The 18,802-nt window shown below is 49.1% G+C and overlaps 1 protein-coding gene across 3 annotated transcripts; it reads right to left on the bottom strand.

Annotated features, from left to right (window-relative positions):
• ITGA10 (integrin subunit alpha 10) lies at positions 418 to 18,705 on the bottom strand. 3 transcript variants are annotated; one of them, XM_021089939.1, is made up of 30 exons: positions 17,957 to 18,705; positions 16,354 to 16,465; positions 16,045 to 16,154; positions 15,741 to 15,832; positions 15,401 to 15,515; positions 14,451 to 14,578; positions 14,129 to 14,277; positions 13,021 to 13,171; positions 12,656 to 12,821; positions 12,446 to 12,519; positions 12,060 to 12,204; positions 11,709 to 11,857; positions 11,343 to 11,486; positions 11,006 to 11,209; positions 10,569 to 10,699; positions 9,764 to 9,930; positions 9,525 to 9,667; positions 8,866 to 8,979; positions 8,588 to 8,673; positions 8,337 to 8,478; positions 8,072 to 8,164; positions 7,845 to 7,921; positions 7,588 to 7,677; positions 7,063 to 7,147; positions 6,779 to 6,892; positions 6,200 to 6,280; positions 5,934 to 6,047; positions 3,732 to 3,827; positions 3,097 to 3,210; positions 418 to 2,829 (listed from the first exon to the last, which is right to left on the bottom strand). In XM_021089939.1, the coding sequence occupies exons 1-30, from the start codon at positions 18,006 to 18,008 to the stop codon at positions 2,764 to 2,766; spliced, it is 3,504 nt and encodes a 1,167-aa protein (XP_020945598.1). In that variant the 5' UTR covers positions 18,009 to 18,705; the 3' UTR covers positions 418 to 2,763. The 3 variants fall into 3 exon arrangements, with proteins under 3 accessions (XP_020945598.1, XP_020945599.1, XP_020945600.1); XM_021089940.1 differs by lacking the exons at positions 16,045 to 16,154; positions 16,354 to 16,465; positions 17,957 to 18,705 and having other exon boundaries at positions 14,451 to 14,529; XM_021089941.1 differs by lacking the exons at positions 15,401 to 15,515; positions 15,741 to 15,832; positions 16,045 to 16,154; positions 17,957 to 18,705 and having other exon boundaries at positions 16,354 to 17,201.

Genomic DNA, 18,802 nt, shown 5'->3' with positions numbered 1-18,802 from the left:
CAATGCCGGATCCAAGCTGCAACTGTGACCCATGCAACAGCTTACAGCTTGCAGCAATGCTGGATCCTTAACCCACTAGGCAAGGCCAGGGATCGAACTCACATCCTCACAGACACTATGTCAGGTTCTTAACCTGCTAAGCTACAAGAGGAACTCCTAGGTTTGAGTTCTACCATTAGAACCTTAAGCTAGTTAACTTAATTATCACCTTAGTGGGCATGAGGCTTGTTTCAAAGGCCTCATGAGACACAGGATAAGATTTAGTGGGAGAAGAAAATAACACACAGAAGAAACAAATCTTCAGGGTCTGTAAAGAGCAGGTACGTAAGTCACCAGATCAGAAGCACCATCTGGTGCTTCAATTTACCTTCCCAATCCCCAGAACACAGGGTACATAAAGGTAGATTATAACAAAAGTTTTGTTACAATAGTTACCATTTATTGACTATTCTATGTTCACTTTACCTGAATTATCTCCTTGAGTTTGCACAACCCTAATAAGTTCAAAGTCAAGAAAACCAAGACCTAGAGAAGTTAAATCTGTTCTAGATCAAACAGGTTTTAAGTGATACAGCTTCAATTTAAACTCAAATATGTCTTCATCTTTTTTTTTTTTTTTTTTTTTTTTTTTGGTCTTTTAGGACCATACTTGCAGCATATGGAGGTTCCCAGGCCATGGGTCTAATTGGAGCTGTAGCTACTGGCCTACACCACAGCCACAGCAACACCAGATCCGAGCTGCATCTGCGACCTACACCACAGCTCATGGCAATGCTGGATCCTTAACCCATTGATCGAGGCCAGGGATTGAACCCTCATCTTCATAGAGGCTAGTCAGGTTCGCTAACTGCTGAGCCACGATGAGAACTCCTGTCGTCATTCTTAACCACTGCTCTACACAGCTTCTTACTGTTATCTCAGCCTCAGTGTAGTTATGACTTGCCCAAAGTCACACAGCTCATAAATGGCAGACCTGGGATTTCGATCTTGGCCTATATGCTTACCATACCTACACATTTTACACTCTATGCTCACTTAAGGAGGCTAAAGCACATCTCCAGTGGAAGAGTCACAGAAAACATGTCAAATACTTCATAGCTTTGCCTTCCAGGAACTCAACTGCATAAGGTTTCAGGTGAACCAAGACTCCATCTCTTGCTGTTTGTGACCAGTCTATATCCCAGGGAACTCAAATAGAGCCAGGAGTCATTTGATACTGAATTGTATTTGTTCTGGCCATCTAATATACTGTCCACCCTGCTAGGAAACAGACGACGCCATATGCAAAAGTCCAGAGACATGCCAAAGTAAACACTGCGACCAGATCTTAAGAATAGCCCTGGAGGACAGGATCTGTGGCTGCTCATCAACTGCCCAATCAGACTCCCTCTCTTCTCAGCTCTAAACGGGTCCTGATTCTTCAAATGGCTATCAGAGCTGCCCTCTAGAAACCAATAACTGACTTTGGTATCCAAAGTCTTGATTACAAATTACTATAAGTTACCCATTTGTGGTTGAGAATGTAATTCTCTTTACTGGCCATGACCAAAAAAAATGGGAGTCAGGGGGTGGGGTGAACCAGAGATAGTAATCAACTTGGGAATTTCCAGTACATATCAGGCAAGGACTGGCAAACTGATTCTACCAGAGAAGCCCTACAAGTTATAACTGGAGATGCCCCAGAAACATTTTCTAGGAGCTACTTGTGCTACACAACCAGTGCCAATCAAATAAGGGCTTGCTTCCCAGAGACCTCCTGCCACCCACTTCGGCTTCTTCCTTAATGCGAACCCTACTTGTTCAGATCCCATGGGGCTGCTGCTTCCCAAATCTAGCAAAGTGAAAGGGTTTCCCACCATCAAGAGGCAATCCTCTCCCTTCTCTCTAGTTTCTACAAGGCAGCTCCAAGGAGGGTTCAGGAGTGTGTGAGGCTTGAGAGAGGAGAGAACTGCCTGGGGTAGCCAGTCTTTTTCTGTTATTCCAGCTCTAGCCACGTGGGGGCCCCTGGCTCCAGAGAATCGGGCACCCAGCCCTGGCCTCGCTCCCAGGGAAGGCTGCAGAGTTGGGAAAATCCTTGCATGGCTCCATTTCTCCAGCACCTGAGGGCGGGCGAGTGCACCACGAAAGTCTCAGGTTTCAGGGGGATGGCAGTTGCCTGTCTAAAGGCTTCTCTGTTCCCTTGGAATTGTACAGAATGTGTCTTGTGGCTTTGCCTCCTCCCTCCTTTTTTCCTGTTGACTCTCCCCATCCGGCCCTCTGAATCACCAGACTCCACAGGAAAGCAGCAGATGTTGACTTTACTTCGTTCAAGCCAACGTCAGCTTTCTCCTGTGGAGTGGGGAGAAGGCAGGAGGATGAGAGGTGGGAAACAGAGGACGATAACCCTTAATCTTTCCAAATTGTCAGGGAGGATGTAGAAGGAATCTGAATGAAGTCAGGGCCTAGGCGAAAAATTCTTGGTTCCTGGTTATAAGGAAAAAAAGGGCTCTACACCAAGGCCCCAGTGTTGGCTCTGGAACCCAGATCATGAGAAGGGAGGCACAGGGTGGGAGTGTTCCTGGTTTTAGTGCCAGCCCTTCTTGTCTGAGGTAAGGCCTCATCTCTTGCCAGCAGCATCCTCATAACTCAAGAGTCAAGTCAGGTTGCAGGTCTGGAGAGATAGTCCAGAGGCTTCTTGTCCCATTTGAGCCCCCAAACCTCTGCTCGTATGCAAGCCTTTCAGAGAAGCTGCCAGGGAGAACTTTCTGAGGCTTTATTCTACATTCATTGCTCCACTTTCTCTTCTCTTTTTTCTTCTTCAGGGATTTTCTTACGGGCAAAGAAGCCAAGCTGCAGGGGAAGACATAAGAGTCATCGCCAAATGACCTTACCAACAGCCCTCAGAGGTATCGGAAATCTTCAGTTTTGTTCTGCTTCCAAAAGGAGATTCAAATGTATTTTAGTTGGCTTAGTTTAATTCAACATTTGTAGAGGAGATCTGGGCATGATACCCTTGTCTGCTTAGCTGCAGCACAAATCCAGTTCTCCCTGCTCTAATCAAGGATCTCTTAACTCATGGGCACCACAACCCATGCTCCCAACTACAGCAGTGCTTACCTTCCAAAGGCAAAAGACAAGGAGAGCAAGCAGGAGCAGCCCTCCCAGGACACTGCCAATCAGGATCCACAGGGAGATGAGGACGGGACGGGACTGAATCACCTCCAGGAAGCTCTGTATAGGGAGAAGAACTGTTTTTCACTTGCACTCTTTTGCACCCCACATTGTAGAAAAGCCAGCCTTGAAACAGAAGAATAAAAGGAAAGAAACTAAAGTAGGAATGGAGGCAGTGGGCCCCACCATTCTTTTTTTTTTTTTTTTTTTTTGGTCTTTTTAGGGCATATGGAAGTTCCCAGGGTAGGGGTCAAATTGGAGCTGCAGCTACACCACAGCCACAGAAACATGGGATCTGAGCCGCATCTACAACCTACACCACAGCTCGTGGTAACACCAGATCCCCGACCCACTGATCAAGGCCCGGGATTCGAACCTGCAACCTCATGGATATGACTTGGATTCATTTCTGCTGCACCACAATGGAGCTCCAAGGGCCCCATCATTTTGATTTGTCACTTCTGATTCCCTGAACACTGCCTCATGAAGACACTTCTGTTCTGACAGAGCTCGAAGATTGCCCTTATCTCACCCCAACATGTACTAGTTTCTTGGCTCTCAAACTCAGTCTCCAGCCTCACCTCACTCCAGCGGGAGGCTTCCGTCAGCTGTAGGACACTGCCCTCCTCAGTTCCCAGCTCGAATGTGCTGACCACTGTCAGAGACTTGAATTTGGCCTGTGGATGGGAAGACATTTAAAGTGAGCTACGGCTCTCAGAACCCCAGTGGCAAAGATGAGGCTGAGAGGCACAGCTTCTAGGATCCTCAAGACCAGAGGAGAAAAGGTTGAGTGAGACCAATGGGGAAGGAGAGGAAGGGTAATAGATGGAAAGCCTCTGGCCCTTCACATACTCTGCTTGTTCCACCTGAAATGCTGTCAACACATTCTTTCTTTGGCTCATGCCTGCCTTTCCTTTAGGTTGAAGTTTAGAGGTTGTCCCTTCTGGGAAGCGGGGGAGTATTTCCTCCTAACCCACACCCTGGACCGGATTATAATATGCTGCTTGCTTCTCTTTCTTTCACCACCGAACTATAAGATCCTTGAGGTCAAGAGTTGTGTCTTACTAATTTATGTGTCCCTAGTGCCTAGCACAGTTTCTCAATAAATCTTTGTTAAAAGAATAAATAAATGAATGAAAAAAGGATACCAAAGAGAGATAAAGAAAGAACCAGGAGTTCCCGTCGTGGCGCAGTGGTTAACGAATCCGACTAGGAACCATGAGGTTGCGGGTTCAATCTCTGGCCTTGCTCAGTGGGTTAAGGATCCGGCGTTGCCGAGAGCTGTGGTGTAGGTTGCAGACGCGGCTTGGATCCTGCGTTGCTGTGGCTCTGGTGTAGGCCAGTGGCTCCAGCTCCGATTGGACCCCTAGCCTGGGAATCTCCATATGCTGCAGGAGCAGCCCTAGAAAAGGCAAAAAGACAAAAAAAAAAAAAAAAAAAAAAAGAAAGAACTAGACTTGGGTGTCTTTCAGAATAACTTCCCTGAAACATGCCTATATCCCAGGGCTCTTGTGTTATTTAAAGTAGCTGGTTCAGGAGTTCCCGTCGTGGCGCAGTGGTTAACGAATCCAACTAGGAACCATGAGGTTGCGGGTTCAGTCCCTGCCCTTGCTCAGCGGGTTAACGATCCGGCGTTGCCGTGAGCTGTGGTGTAGGTTGCAGACGTGGCTCGGATCCCGAGTTGCTGTGGCTCTGGTGTAGGCCGGTGGCTACAGCTCCGATTCAACCCCTAGCCTGGGAACCTCCGTATGCCGCAGGAGCGGCCCAAGAAATAGCAACAACAACAACAAAAAAGACAAAAGACAAAAAAAAAAAAAAAAAAAAAAGTAGCTGGTTCAAGGGAAAGCATAATATAAATCCCTAGTCCTAAATAGCTGTTGTCATTGAGATGTCATTTCCCTGCTCAGGAATTCACACTGAACTTTTTTTTTTTTTTTTGGTCTTTTTAGGGCCTCACCCACAGCCTATGGAGATTCCCAGGCTAGGGGTTGAGTCAGAGCTACAGCTGCCTGCCCTACACCACAGCCACAGCAATGCGGAATCTGAGCCATGTTTGCAATCTACACCACAGCTCATGGCAACGCCAGATCCTTAACCCATTGAGAGAGGTAAAGGACCAAACCTGCATCCTCGTGGATACTAGTCGTGTTTGTTAACCGCTGAGTCACAACAGGAACTCCTCACACTGACTCTTGACTGGCCTATCACATCAAGTTCAATTTCATCTTCCTAGCTTTCAAGAACTTTCATAATCTAGATCTCTTTCAACTATACAATATCATTTCACACTACCCTCCATGCATACCTTGCATGTAATATCAACATTATTCATTACTCATTCATTTCATAAAATGTATTAAATCACTACAATGAGTTAGGCATGGTGCTAAATGTTGGGGATAGTCTCCTCAGTGTCTACCTAATAGAGGGCCTTTTATTTATACGGTAAGCACTTGATGGGTTGATTGAATTTAGGTATCCTATAAATGTTCATTATTGGTATAGCACTAAGAGATGATAAATGAAGGAAAATCCAAGTATATTAAGTGATGAACTTCTAGTGAGTTCATGTCTTTATTCATTTATTCTTTACAACAATCTCATGACATAGGTATTTTCTTCTCCATCTTAGAGATGAGGAGAAAGAAGCTTAGAGAAATGAAACAACTTTGCTAGTAAGAGACAAAGCTAGAACTTGAAAAGAGGTCTGTCTACCCAAAAAGCCTATGCGAAAGTCCCAGATAGGAGCAGAAGGGGAGAGTAGTAAAAAAGGAAAAGTTTACCCTCCGGAAAAATTCATTGTGAACCAGCCTCAGTAGTCCAATAGAGATCTCAGTCCCCTTTGCCAGTCGCCCAAGGTAGCACCTTACAACCTGACACCGAGTATTGCTCCCATTCTAGCAGAAGAGAGAGACAGATCAGGACCCTGGGGTGGAAAGATCCCCTACTCCCACCCAAGGCTCTACCCTCCATCCTAAGGCTCCAAACTCTACTGCTCCCCCCTGCATCCTTGCCCTGGACACTTTCTTCATCCACTTGTGACTCATACCAGCCTGCTTGTGTGCTGAAGCTCCTCTGGATGCACAGGGGGCCCTGGAGGCTCAGTCAAATTCTGCACTGTGCAGCTCGCCTAGAGGGAGATTCAACTTGAGGGAACTTCTCTTTTTTTTGCTTTTTAGGGTTGCACATGCAGCATATGGAAGTTCTCAGGCTAGGGGTCAAACTGGAGCCACGGCTCACAGCGACATCAGATCTGAGCCACGTCTGCAATACAGCTCATGGCAACACTGGATTCTTAACCCACTGAGGGAGACCAGGGATCAAACCCACATCCTCATGGATACTAATTGGGTTCTTAACCCACCGAGCCACAATGAGAACTCCTGAGGGATCTTCTTGATGGTGAGAGGCCGGCCAATCCAGGCTGAGCAGGAGCATACCACCTACCCTCTTGTGGTTCTTCCCTGGCTTGTCTCTTTCCTTCTTTTCAAAGAAGCTTCATATGTAAGAGAAACCCCCGCCCCGCAGGGAGGAAGGAGCCCTGAGAGCAGTGACCCAGCAGATAGGGAGCTGGGTGAGTCCACCAGATCAAGGGACAGGGTTCTATACAGCCCTAGCCCAGACTCACATTGTTTGTGATGGCTTGAGACAGTGACAGGAAGTAATTGCCCCCATGGGCCACGGCTGGAAGGAGGGCCGAGATGATGAGGCCACTGACCACATAGCAGCCAAGGTTCTGAACCTAAAAGAAGGATTGGAGATGGGAAGAGGTGAGAAACAGAGAAAGACCCTTCCTCATCTGTTCCCCTTTACCCTCCATAACACTGAAATCTAAGACTCTTCCCATCCTTTTCCCAGGACTCCCCCCGCCACCCCCCCTGCCACTCATGCCAGGCCCTTCCAGCTTCTCACCCTAAGAGTGGTTTTAAATTCCGGGCCAGGGCCCACTGGGAGGGTCCCATATGGGTGAACCTCATAGCGGTGCAGAGTGGACTCACTGCATGGACACCAAGTCAAGAAGTGCACGGTCACAGCCATGACGTAGATACAGGGGCACATCATCAGCACATAGATATGGATTCAGGGAAGGAAGCGCCAGCACATGGATAAAGAGATGAGGGTACATAGGAAAGATAGAAATGAGGCATGGCATGGACTTGGTATAAACTTTGTGGCCACATCCCATATCCCCTCACCCCAGCTCTAATCCCCAGGGTCCAAAAAGCCCTACATTGAGGATGTATAGGTACACCTATGCCTAGGAAACGAAGATGCTTAAAAGAGAAGTTTCAGCGTGAGTGGGACTGAGGGCAAAAAGACGGAGCAGCCACAAGGGTTTGGTGTTTGGGAACCCTGAAGCACATGGAGGGTAAGGGGGGAAAGATAGAGTATGCGTCTCGGCTCAGAATGGGGTCCCAGTGAGGAGCTGAGCCATACCTAGAGAATAGGAGTTGAGGTTCATATTGGATATAGGCTGAGGTCTGGGCTATGTTATCTTGAAGTGTTCCATTTCTCTCCAGGCTATCGCTGTAGGGTCAGGGAGAGAGGCTCACATCCCAGCCCTGTCTCAGACACCCCTTTCTGGAGTAAAGGAATCATGCTGTTTCCACCCCCTCACCCACCACCCACCACCACCACCACCGCCACCAAGACCCAACAGGAGAGGGCTGGGAGGAAATTCCCATTGCTCTCACCTGGTGGCAGTCAGCCTCACAAGGACCTGGCTCAGGAGAAAGGAGCAGCTAAACTCAAACTCCAGCAGAAAGGTCACCTGGGGGCAATGGACATGGGGTCATGGTAGATGTGTCTTCATGGGGCAACTACAGAGGAATAGGAGCCCTTGTGTGCCCCCTTCCCTAAACTCCCAGGCCCCACAGATTCCAGCCCTTGCTCTCTTTTCTCATCGTGGGCCCCAACTCACCTTGGCTCCCGTCTGAAAGACAGGATGGCCCACACTGCAGAGCCGGGCATGAGGGGAAGGGGCCGTGCATTCCACCTTCACCTGGCTGTCCCGCTGAAAGCAGAGGAGTGGCAGTGATGGGAGTGGAGGCCAGAGCTGGGCCTACAACTACTCTCCTGCCCACAGCCTCTAAACACAGCCTTTCTCTAGAGCCCCTCACAGCCAACACCCCAATCTCCTTCTTCCTCCCTCCCTGACTCCTCCCAATTCCCTCCCCCAAGGGCACCTGAGGAGTCAAACTGGACAAGTGGAGGTTTCTGGAGAAGCTGAGACTCAGGCTAGTGTTGTAGGCATTTTCCTTCCTGTTCTCCAGAGTTGCTGACACCAGCACCTTCCGCCGACTACCTCGAACCATGAACGGGTCCTTCCTAGGAGTGGTGGATAAAGGAGAGCCCAGAGTTGAAAGGGCGCCAGAGCCTTCTGTTTTCCTGGTCTGTCTCAGGTCACCCTGGTTTGGCCAGTTCATGTCCACCCCACCTGGAGCCTCTGATGTCCATATTAGCTCGAAGTACCAGATCAGTGACACATTCATTGTCAGGGCCACAATCCTTCGAGAAGGGGACCTAGAGGAGAGAGATGAGGCTGAGGGCTGAGAGGAAGGCAAGGAGAAAGGAATAGAATTGGGGGAAAAGTGAAAAGAGAAGAGTGGGTGCCCAGGGCAGGTTTCACTGTGATCTCATGTCTCCTCCCTCCCCTTCCTCTTGAATTCACTGAGAAGAGCTGTGTGGGGACCCAGGGGAGTCCCCACTGCTGACCAGCTTTCGTATGGAGGTGGGTGAGCCCTCATCCAGCACAGGCCCTGGCTTCGTGGTGTTGTCCAAAGCAAAGGTCACAGTCAAGGCCACTGGCCGGAGGTAATCTGATGTATCCTGAGAGAAAGAATCAAGGATGACGGGGAGTCAGGGTTAGGGATATAACCCAGGCCCCTGGCAGAATGTGCTAATTATACTGATCATTTCCTGAGTGCTTTCTGTGTGCTGGGCACTGCCCTTAGGGTTTATCAATACTACTGCTTTTTCTCTTTTTTTGGCTGCATCTGCAGCATGTGGAAGTTCCCGGGCCAGGGATGGAACACGTGCATGCAGCTTCAGCAATGCCAGATCCTTAACCCACAGTGCCACAGCGGGAACTTCCTCAGTACTAATACATTTAATTCTAAGACAACTCCTACTATTATCATCCTCCCTTTTCAGGCAAGGAAACTGAGGTTTGCAGGTTATGTGACTTTCCAGAATTCACAGGTGGTAAATGGAAGAGCTAGGATTCAAACCCAGATCAGCCTGACTCCAAAGTCTGAACTTTCTCACTTTTCTGGCTGTGGCTTTCTTGCCAATCCACCAGAAATTTCTCCCCCGATTCAGCCTTCCACTCCCTCCCAGGCCCTGATGCAAAGCAGTTCCTGCCCCCTCCTCACCAGCACATGGAAGTGCAGCTGCTCACAAGTGACATTCCCCACATTGAGCCGGAGCCGCCGAGGGGACAGCCTTTGGCCAGAGCCATCAAATGCTGCTCGTGCCCCAGCCGTCCACTCATCCAGGGATGCTGTGAACCGCACATCTGCGTGGGGCAGGAAAGAGTGGGGGTGGAGAGGGGTCCAGACACCAGGGCAGGCAAGGGGCTGATAGCTGCCTAAGATGCCCTCCAGTCACTCACGGAATCGGCGATCCCAGCGGCCAGGAGTGCGGGACGTCACTTGGAAGCAAAGGGCTGCAGATAGACAGGCCGCCTCCTGGCCTCGCCGCCTACAGTCCCTCTGAACCACACTGATGGCTGGCGGGGTCACATCCAGTGAAGGGTCCAGGTGGACAATGGGCCGGGAACTGGGAACGGGGTGGGAAAGAAATTCTACCAGTGGGGGGAAAGCCCTTTGAGAAAGACAGTCCCCAGTGTTTGCCTCCCTGAGGTCAAAGGAAAGAATAAGGGGCTAGGTGACACATGGGTCACCCTCCCCTGAACTTTCTGACAGAAGTAAGATAACAGCTGACATTTAATAGGTATCTGCCATGTGCTAAGCACTGTGTTAAGATCTTTACATGGATTATCTCACAGCAAGCCTATAAGGCAGGTACTATTATTATTCCCATCTCATAATCTAAGAAATGGAGGCACAGAGTAAACTGATCAAGAAATCCAAATCTGGAGTTCCCATTGTGCCTCAGTGGTAATGAACCCAACTAGTATCCATGGATCCTGTGTTGCTGTGAGCTGTGGTGTAGGCTGTAGACATGGTTTGGATCCTGCATTGCTGTGGCCGTGGTGTAGGCTGGCAGCTGCAGCTCCGATTCGACCCTTAGCCTGGGAACCTCCATATGCCTCAGGGGTGGCCCTAAAAAGACAAAAAGAAAAAAAAAAAAGAAGAAGAAGAAGAAGAAATCCAAATCTAAGTTTGTTATTCCAAAGCTCTTGCTTTTGACACTCTTCAATGCTCTCCACTGCTACCTGAGCTGGGACTGCTCACCTGAGTAGGATGGCTGCCCCTTGGGCACCCACAGCCACATCTACCAGGTCATCTCCATCCAGATCTAGCCGGCCATCCACACTTCGGCCAAAGTAGCTGAGGGCCTGTGGCATGGAGACAGCAGCAATCCGCTGAGAGGGAGAGAGGAGAGACTGGGCTGGGACTCACACACCTGGTTTCCCAGGCTTCTTGCCTGGCTCTTTCCCATTCTCCCCTCAGGCATGAGGAGGAAGAGCAACTAGCCCATGCCGTTCAGGTGTCCTTAGTACAGCAACATGTTTCCTACCCCACCACCTCACCTTTTTGACAACTGATTAAAAAAAAAAAAGCACTTGTTCAGTTTGGGTCTCAAACCCAGGGGAGCAATGGTAAGAAGAGAGTGCATGTCCCTTCCCCTTCTTCCCACCGTGGCCCTGCTTTATCTTGGCACTCCTGACCTGTGCAGGATGGGGCCTGACTCCACTCTGGGTCCCATGATAGAGGTACAGCGCTCCACGGTGCCCATCCTCTAAGGGCGCCCCCACAGCCACATCAGCAAAACCATCTTGATTCAGATCAGGAAGGGCACCCATGGCAAAGCCAAACCGAGAATCCTGGGGGGGTTCTGGCTGAAGTGTTCCCTGGAGTGTCAGCAAGGACTGCTGGTGGAGGCGAGGAAGATGGAAGATGCTGACTTGATACTGCCAACCTCTCAGTCAGCCCTCCAATGTGTGTATCTTCCCTGCCTCCCTCTACACCCCCAAACACGTTCTAGGGGATCCCACCAAGTCTCACCTGGCCCACCAGATACACATAAACACGTCCTGTCTCCTTGTTCTGGGGCCCCAGGAACATAGGAGCAGCCACAAGTAAGACATCAGTTGGCCCATCCCCATCCGTATCCAATGGGCAGAGCTCACTGCCAAAGTATGAGCCAATCTGGGGAGTGGTGGGGAGCGGTGACACCAGAGGAAAGGGAAGGGAAGATTATGGACAAGCAGGAAGCACCTGCCAATCTGGTCCTCACACCCCCGACTGACTCTGCCAACCAGAATTCAACAGATTTTGCAGGTCCCCCTCTCAACCCTCCACTCTCTCCCCCCACAGCCTGGAGGTCCCTCAGGATCTAAGGGGCCCCCCACCCTCCCTTGGATGCCTTACCTGCTCCCCCTGGAGGCTCTGGGCGACCCTCACAGCCCCATTTTTCTTAAGCTGGAAGGCGATGACCTTTCCTCGATGTCTGAACCGAGGAGCCCCCGAGAGAAAGAGGCGGCGTCCACCCCGCAAAAGCATAGAGGAAACAGAGTAACCTAGAAATGGGCAAGGAATCAGAAGTGCAATGGAAAGAAAATGGGGATAGAGTAGGAAGGCTCCCTAAAAGCATAGCAGGGGGTCCCAAGGAAAGTAGCAGGAGATGTGTGGAAACTGCACAACTTAAGAGGACTTTATAACCCCCCACTGAGGAAGCACAGCCCACCCCTCTCTAATCTTTTGCAGTTCTCTGCTACTCACCCAGGTAGGCTGCATGGTTCTGCAATGCAGGGGGGAACTCATCTTCCAGGGCTGTCCGTGGTGGGAAGAGGCGGTGACCTTCTTCAAGCCATAACACTGAGCCCCCCCAGTCATAAGCCCCCACCATCCCAAAGAGAATCCCATCCTGTGGGGCAGAACCAGATGGGGTCGCTGAAGAGACAGTGGGGCATAAGAAGAAAAACCTGTCCAGGAGTGAGAGGGTCGCTGAGGGCATGCTGGGGTCAGTTAGAAAGGGCGGGGAAGGTCAGCATGGACATTGTTAAAGAAGGAATCTAGAAGAGCCTGGGGTAGAAGTTGTCTGAGTTAGAGGTTGGAAGGAGTCCAGATGTTGAGAGGGGTCATGGAGAGGTCAGAGTCTATCCAACCTTGAGCCGATGAGTAGAGAAACCAATCTGAGACATTTCCAGCCCAAAGGAGCTTTCATTTTCTCCATGGGATCCTTGAGGACAAGAAGATATGAAGACAAAATAAGAGAAAACAGTTCCCCTTTTGGTCTATTGAACTTACTCCAAAACCCCACCTATACTCCAAAACTCCCACTGCCCTGCCCTCCATTTCTCTGGGGTAATCATTACCCTCAAGGCCAAAAATCCGGTCCCCTAATGCATCCACAATGTCAGTGAGTGCAGCTTCATCTGTGACATTGAAGAAGAATCTCTCATCTGGATCACTGGCAATAGCTCTGATTTCCTGGAGGAAAGAGCTGGGGTCTCGCTGCCGCCGGAGATAGTGACCAAGGACCTGGGGTCAGGAGATCAAGGTAGGGTCTATTACCTATTTGAACTGAGATGTTAGAGCTGGTACAGAACACAAAGAAGAAGAAAGGGAACTATGGCTGATGTCCGGGAAATGGTTAATGCCCATTTTCCTTATGTTCTCAGTCCTCAATGTCACCATCCTCAACCCCTTCCTTCCCTCCAGATCCAGATTTGATTCTCACCGCAATCCCATAGCGTGTCACTCTTCCAGCCTCACAGGCCTTTAGTGCCTCAGGAAGCTCCTCGCCATCATGTGACTCTCCATCAGTGACAACCACCAGTAGCCTGGCAGCCTCGGGTCGGCCCCCATGGGACTGACTGAATCCTTCTGTGCTGAGAAGAGAGAGAAAAGAGTGAAGTGTGATCAGATATATGCAGATAGATTCAGACAGACACACACACACACACACACACACACACACACACACACACACCCGCACTTAACACTATCAGCAGTTCACCGAGATCAGGCTTCTTGCCTCTTAGCCCATCTCCCCAACTGTCTAGCATAGAGACTGGCACACAGTAAGCACTCAAATGTCTGTATGTCATAGAACATAAAGAGCATCATCATCATATCATCAATGCAAATAAGGATAAAATCCATTCATTCATAGATTCATTCCTAAAATAACTGTATACTTGGGAAGAGGAGTTTTTTGGTTGTTGTTGTTGTTTTTTAGGGCAGCACCTGTAGCATTATGGAGGCTCCCAGGCTAGAGGTTGAATCATAGCTGTAGCTGCTGGTCTACACCACAGCCACAGCAACGCCAGATCCGAGCTGCATCTGTGACCTACACCACAGCTCATGGCCACGCTGGATCCTTAACCTACTGAGTGAGGCCATGGATGGAACCCGCATCCTCATGGATACTAGTCAGGTTCATAACCCACTGAGCCACAGTGGGAACTCCCTGGGGGGACAAATATTAAAGGAATTGGAATAAAGGAAAATAGTCAAGTCAGGGGAATCTTTCAGAGATGAGTTTTGTCACGTCTGGAAAATGGGCTAGGACATGAATGGTGGAAAACCTGAGGGCCAAGATCAAAGTGGGAGTGGAGGTACAGAGACAGAGAATTCTGTCTGCAAAGATAAACAAAGCAGAAACATGGAGTGACAAAGACATAGACACTTTGTAGAAATGCAATGACAGACAATTTAGCCTTCTCTCACCTACCATTAGTATGCACACAAAGATAAGCCTCCAAGACATCTTAGGATGTACACACGGCACTCCAAACCCTCCCCTAGCCCTTCTGGCTTCCCACACCCCCTTCCCGGTGCCTCACCAGGCCATCATTATTGCTTGAGCAGTCTTTGTTTCTCGTCCCTCCCGCCGGCTCAGGTTCCTTGCTGCTCTCACCACTTCTTCCTTGGTTCGGAAATCTCCCAGGGACCACTCATGTACAGAGCTCTCCCCATACTGTACCAGGCCCACCTGAGAATAAAGTGTGCACTCTAAAGGAGTGTGTGTATGGGGGCGGGGGGTAGGATAAGAAGGTGTGTGAGGGAAGGGAGATGAGCACCTGGAGACTACTGAACATACACCCACATTCATCTCCTTTCTCCCTGTCTCTCCCCATCCAAGCCCATCCTATTGCCTTCTCTTACCTGTATCTGCTCCGGGTCAATAAACAACCTCCCTACCAGTCTTCGTAGGAAGGTCTGAACTTCAGACCAGGGGTAGATGCTGTTGGAGCCATCCAAGACAATGACAACATCCATGTATGTGGGGCAGCCTAGGAGGAGGGGTATGGGGAGGGGAACAGAGGGGTGGAGGATAATGGGCATGGGGGCAACACGAGAAGAGGTCAGAGGAAGGCACATTTAATTCAAATACTTATTAGGTGGGGGAAAAAATTGTAACTGCAATGTATACATCTAAGGATAACCTGACCCCCTCGCTGTACAGTGGGAAAATAAAATTAAAAAAAATAAATTAAAAAAAAAAAACAAATACTTATTAGGCACTTCTAACAGACAAGGAAGAGAGTGTGCCAAGTCCTGGGTCAATACAAAATGAGTAAGAGAGAAGATAGGATACCCAGAGTTGACTACAAAACAAAGAGGAAGGAATTAAGTGCTAGTAGAAAGAGCACCACTTTATGTTGTGGGAGAACAGCAGAGGGTCAGTTCTGATGGTGGGGAATTACAGGAGGCAGCAACTGAGAAAATAATGAAGACTGGAGATGTTTGAGGAGAGGAGAATATAAAGGAGAGCATTTGGGTGGAAAATACTTTAAACGAAAGGAGATGGAGGTATAAAAATAGATGATACACCAGAAAATGGTGAGGTGAAGTCTATAGCCAAGAAATAGGGTATGAAGGGATAGAGCAAAAGTTGAATTTTTGAAGTTGGTTAAATCAGTCGAGTTTTGATGCTCCAGTAAAGCGGCTGAATTCTAATCTGCTAGGAAACATGGAACTTCTGCAGGCACATTAACAGCACTGAGGATAGCCATGTAGAGCCCTGTCAAGCATCATACCCTGTGGCCCCATCTTTTTCCCACCCTGCACCCCATTCTGGGGACTTAGTCCTCAGGGCCCTTCTCCTGGCTCACGTTGTGCGGTGGGTGCCAGGCTTCCCTGGAGCCGGAATGAGGCATCTACACGAGCACATATCCCAGAACTGAAGACAGAGGAGCCGCAAGCACGAGACCAGAGAGGAGCACAAGCCTGGGAATGGGTGGGGGAAACAGTTACTCTCTGGCTTGGGAGGGCACCCTCGAAACATGCTCCTAGTCAAAGGAAGCATTGAGACCACTCCCCAAGATTCTCTTCCTTATTTTCTAGGGGTTTTAATCCTTGATCCCTCCACGTAGACCAATTTCCCTTACCATACTACCCGCCACTCTACCATGAACCTTCAGAGACCCCACCATCACCCTTTCCTTAGCTTACCATGAATCCCCCATCACCATCTGTCTCTAGCAGAGACATTCCCAGGTGCATATTCACAGCAGGACGAGATGAATTTCCCAGTGGATAGTCGCCTGGTTGGAGGGGAGCGGAAGAGAATGAGATCACAAAGTCACAGATGGGGTGATTGAGAGTACAGGGTCATTTTGGAAGAGGATGAGATCAGGATCGAGTCAGGAATGGGGAGCAACTGAGATATGGAGATGAAGAAGTGAGGTGTAAGGGGTCAAAGCTACTGGTATGTTAAAGTTAGGGGTAGGAGTGGAAGAGTGAAGAATCTTCTTACCCAAGTGGCCCTTGGCACATGCGGCACTGCGGGAGCCCCCAATGGGGCAGCGGTAAACATCTCCCCTTCTATCACCTGAAGGCCCATCCCAGGGGGCACCGACCAGCATCCTGGGAGGAAGGCATGAATACAAGCACAGTGTGAATATGACACTTGAGATAGGCCAGAGGGAAAGGGCACAGGGATGGCAAGTCTAGAGCCCCAGCCACTTCCAAAGGACCAGATGAATTTATATTTCTATCTACCTTGCCTCCCCTTTAATAGCCCTATCACAGTCCCAATCCCACGGCCCTCCGGTTTCCTCCTCACCATCGCTGTCCACTCCCAACATGTTGTAAGACACTATATCCAAATTCAGCCTCGGGTGGCCCTGGAAATAGGCGTGGGTGATGCACGTCCAGATTAAAGGGGGAGCAGAGACCTGGGGGGCCAGAATCATGATGTTAGCAGGAAAGAGTCAGAGATCAGAGAGAAGCCAGAAGGTACAACCAGAGAGAAGCCGTGAAGGGAAAGTTTTGATCTCAGTCTATCTCCTTTCTTCTTACTCATAAGCTGCCCTGGCCTCTGTCAATGTCATATACTCAGAGCTCCAAGCAAGGATGATTTGCTTCCTGTGTTTGGGTCCAGATATCTAACCTGTGGCCCTCTGCCATGCTGTTGCACAGCTGTATTTCCATTCCTATCCCTGAAATCTCATTTACAGACATGTCTGGAAGGGTCAGTTTCCTCTGTTCTACATCATTCCTCCTACACATCCTCCTCTCTGAGTTGTGAGTGTCAAAAGAGAAGGCCTTTCTGCAGCCCTAGAAAAACATCCCTTCCAAATTCTCCCCAAACCCAGGATCATAGGGAGAATAATAGGTTAGGGACCACAGCACGCCTGGATCTCTCCTTCTCTTCCTGTGTCTCCTTGACTCCAGATTTCATTGTTACACTCTCTCCAGGGTCTAGGTCTCTGGTTGATTCCAGCCCTGGAAACCTCACTGGTAATTAACTGGGTGGAGCCACTTGCCTGCCTACACACATAGTTTGCCATCCAACTTTTCCAAGAGTTCCATCACCCCAAAGTTTCTCATCATCTGCTTCCTTTCTAACTCATCCCCCTCCCAACTGCCCCCTGCCTACCTGCATTTCTTCCGTAATTCTCGGCCGATTCTAAAGACCACCCCCACCCACCCCCCACCAAACACACACACACACATCATATCCTGGCTGATTCTTCCCTCTCAACCCCCTTTAAAATCAGAGCTGGTATTTTAGGAAACAAAGATTACAGGGTACTGATGAGGAAAAATTCCAGGCCTCTTGTCCCTCCCATGGTTCTTTCCCTGGCTATGTCTTGCTCCTGCTTTTCAAGCAACCCTCTCAGGCCACCCCACCACCACTTTCACCAATGGCTATAGCTCTGTCTCAAACTATACTCATTTTCAGAAAGGTGTTTCGTATGTGAGCCTTTTTGCATCCAGGAAACTGGCAGGGCTGTATGACCAGGAACTGTAGCTCATTGGTTAGATAAACCCAGAGTTCTGACCACACAGTTAGTCAGTTACGCCTCAGGCTCCACAGTCCACTAAGGGTAGGGAGAAGTAGTAAGGGGGATAACAGTAATCAGACTAGCCACGTGGAAGGTCACATCATGTTTCTTTTTGGTCCCGCCAGTCATCCAAGGCTTAGGACAAAGTTTTAGATAACTGGACACAAATATTACACCAGGGACTGGTCAGCTTCAGCCCCTGCCAGGCAGTCATATGTGTGCGCATGTGCATGCTCATGCACACAGACACACACGAAATGTAGAAACAATTAACCTCTCAACCTAACTTCCAAAGAATTTTAACCATAAAGGTCCCAATGCTAAATAGTCCACATATCTTCTATTGCCACCAGAAACCAAGAAATTAACTTCCCTCACCTGTCAGGAACACCAGGGGCAAGAACAGGTGAGGGATGAGGGGGAACTCCATGCCTGGATGCTCTCTGTCCGTGTGAGAAGTCCTCTATGCCTCTGTCCCTCTCCTTCTCTGTTTTCTTTACTTTCCCTCCCATCCTGCCCCCTCCCACTGGCAGCTAAAAATAAAGTTGGAAGGAATGGGAGGAGTAATGGTGGGGAACTGTGGGGAGCCCCAGACCAAGGACTGAGTGATCTTAGTGTATTTCTCTGCCTTGGTGCTGCCCCCTGGAGGCCTCATCTCAGTATCCAAAGAACACAATTATTGACTTTGTCTTCCTTTTCTTTAATCCTTCGATGTTGTCAGGCAATAATGCTTTCCTCAAGTTTGAAATAGAAGGTATGTTTGGGAGAGAGATTCATTTTACCTCCTAACCTTATTTACCCCAACCTGGGATATGGAAAATGAAAGAGCTAACAACAATGATAGAATTTCCCCATCTACTCAGGGGTCCCAACATGTGAAGAACACAGCCTGCCCACAAACCAAGATTTACCACCCCCACTCCACTTAGTTCTTCCTGTGACTCATAGCCTATGTTGTCTCATGGCATTATAGTTTTTGGAGGAATTCTAAACCATGAATTAGTATGGGGTATGCTTTGTGATACCAGTATAATTACTTTAACATTAGACCCTCCCCCCCATCTCAACTAGGCTATAAACTTCTGAAGCTGAGACCATAGAGCCTCTTAACTTTTCTTACCTCTACCACTTAGTATTATGCCGTGCATATGCAAGTGCTCAATGAAAGTCTGTAGATAATGATGCCAGTGGCTAATCCCATGGAAAACCCAAACCATAGTGACA

The sequence above is a fragment of the Sus scrofa genome, chromosome 4 (assembly GCF_000003025.6).
Source record: "Sus scrofa isolate TJ Tabasco breed Duroc chromosome 4, Sscrofa11.1, whole genome shotgun sequence".
Lineage (NCBI taxonomy): Eukaryota > Metazoa > Chordata > Mammalia > Artiodactyla > Suidae > Sus > Sus scrofa.
This window is presented reverse-complemented; position numbering and strand designations above follow the sequence as displayed.

Excerpts from the sequence above, each read along its gene's own strand:
- ITGA10 (XM_021089939.1), bottom strand. The coding sequence starts at position 18,008 with ATGGAGTTCCCCCTCATCCCTCACCTGTTCTTGCCCCTGGTGTTCCTG. Across the intron at positions 13,172-14,128 it reads CAAGCAATAATGATGGCCTG|CACAGAAGGATTCAGTCAGT; the intron begins GTGAGGCACCGG and ends CTCTCTTCTCAG. Across the intron at positions 8,980-9,524 it reads AGCTGCACTTCCATGTGCTG|GATACATCAGATTACCTCCG; the intron begins GTGAGGAGGGGG and ends TCTTTCTCTCAG.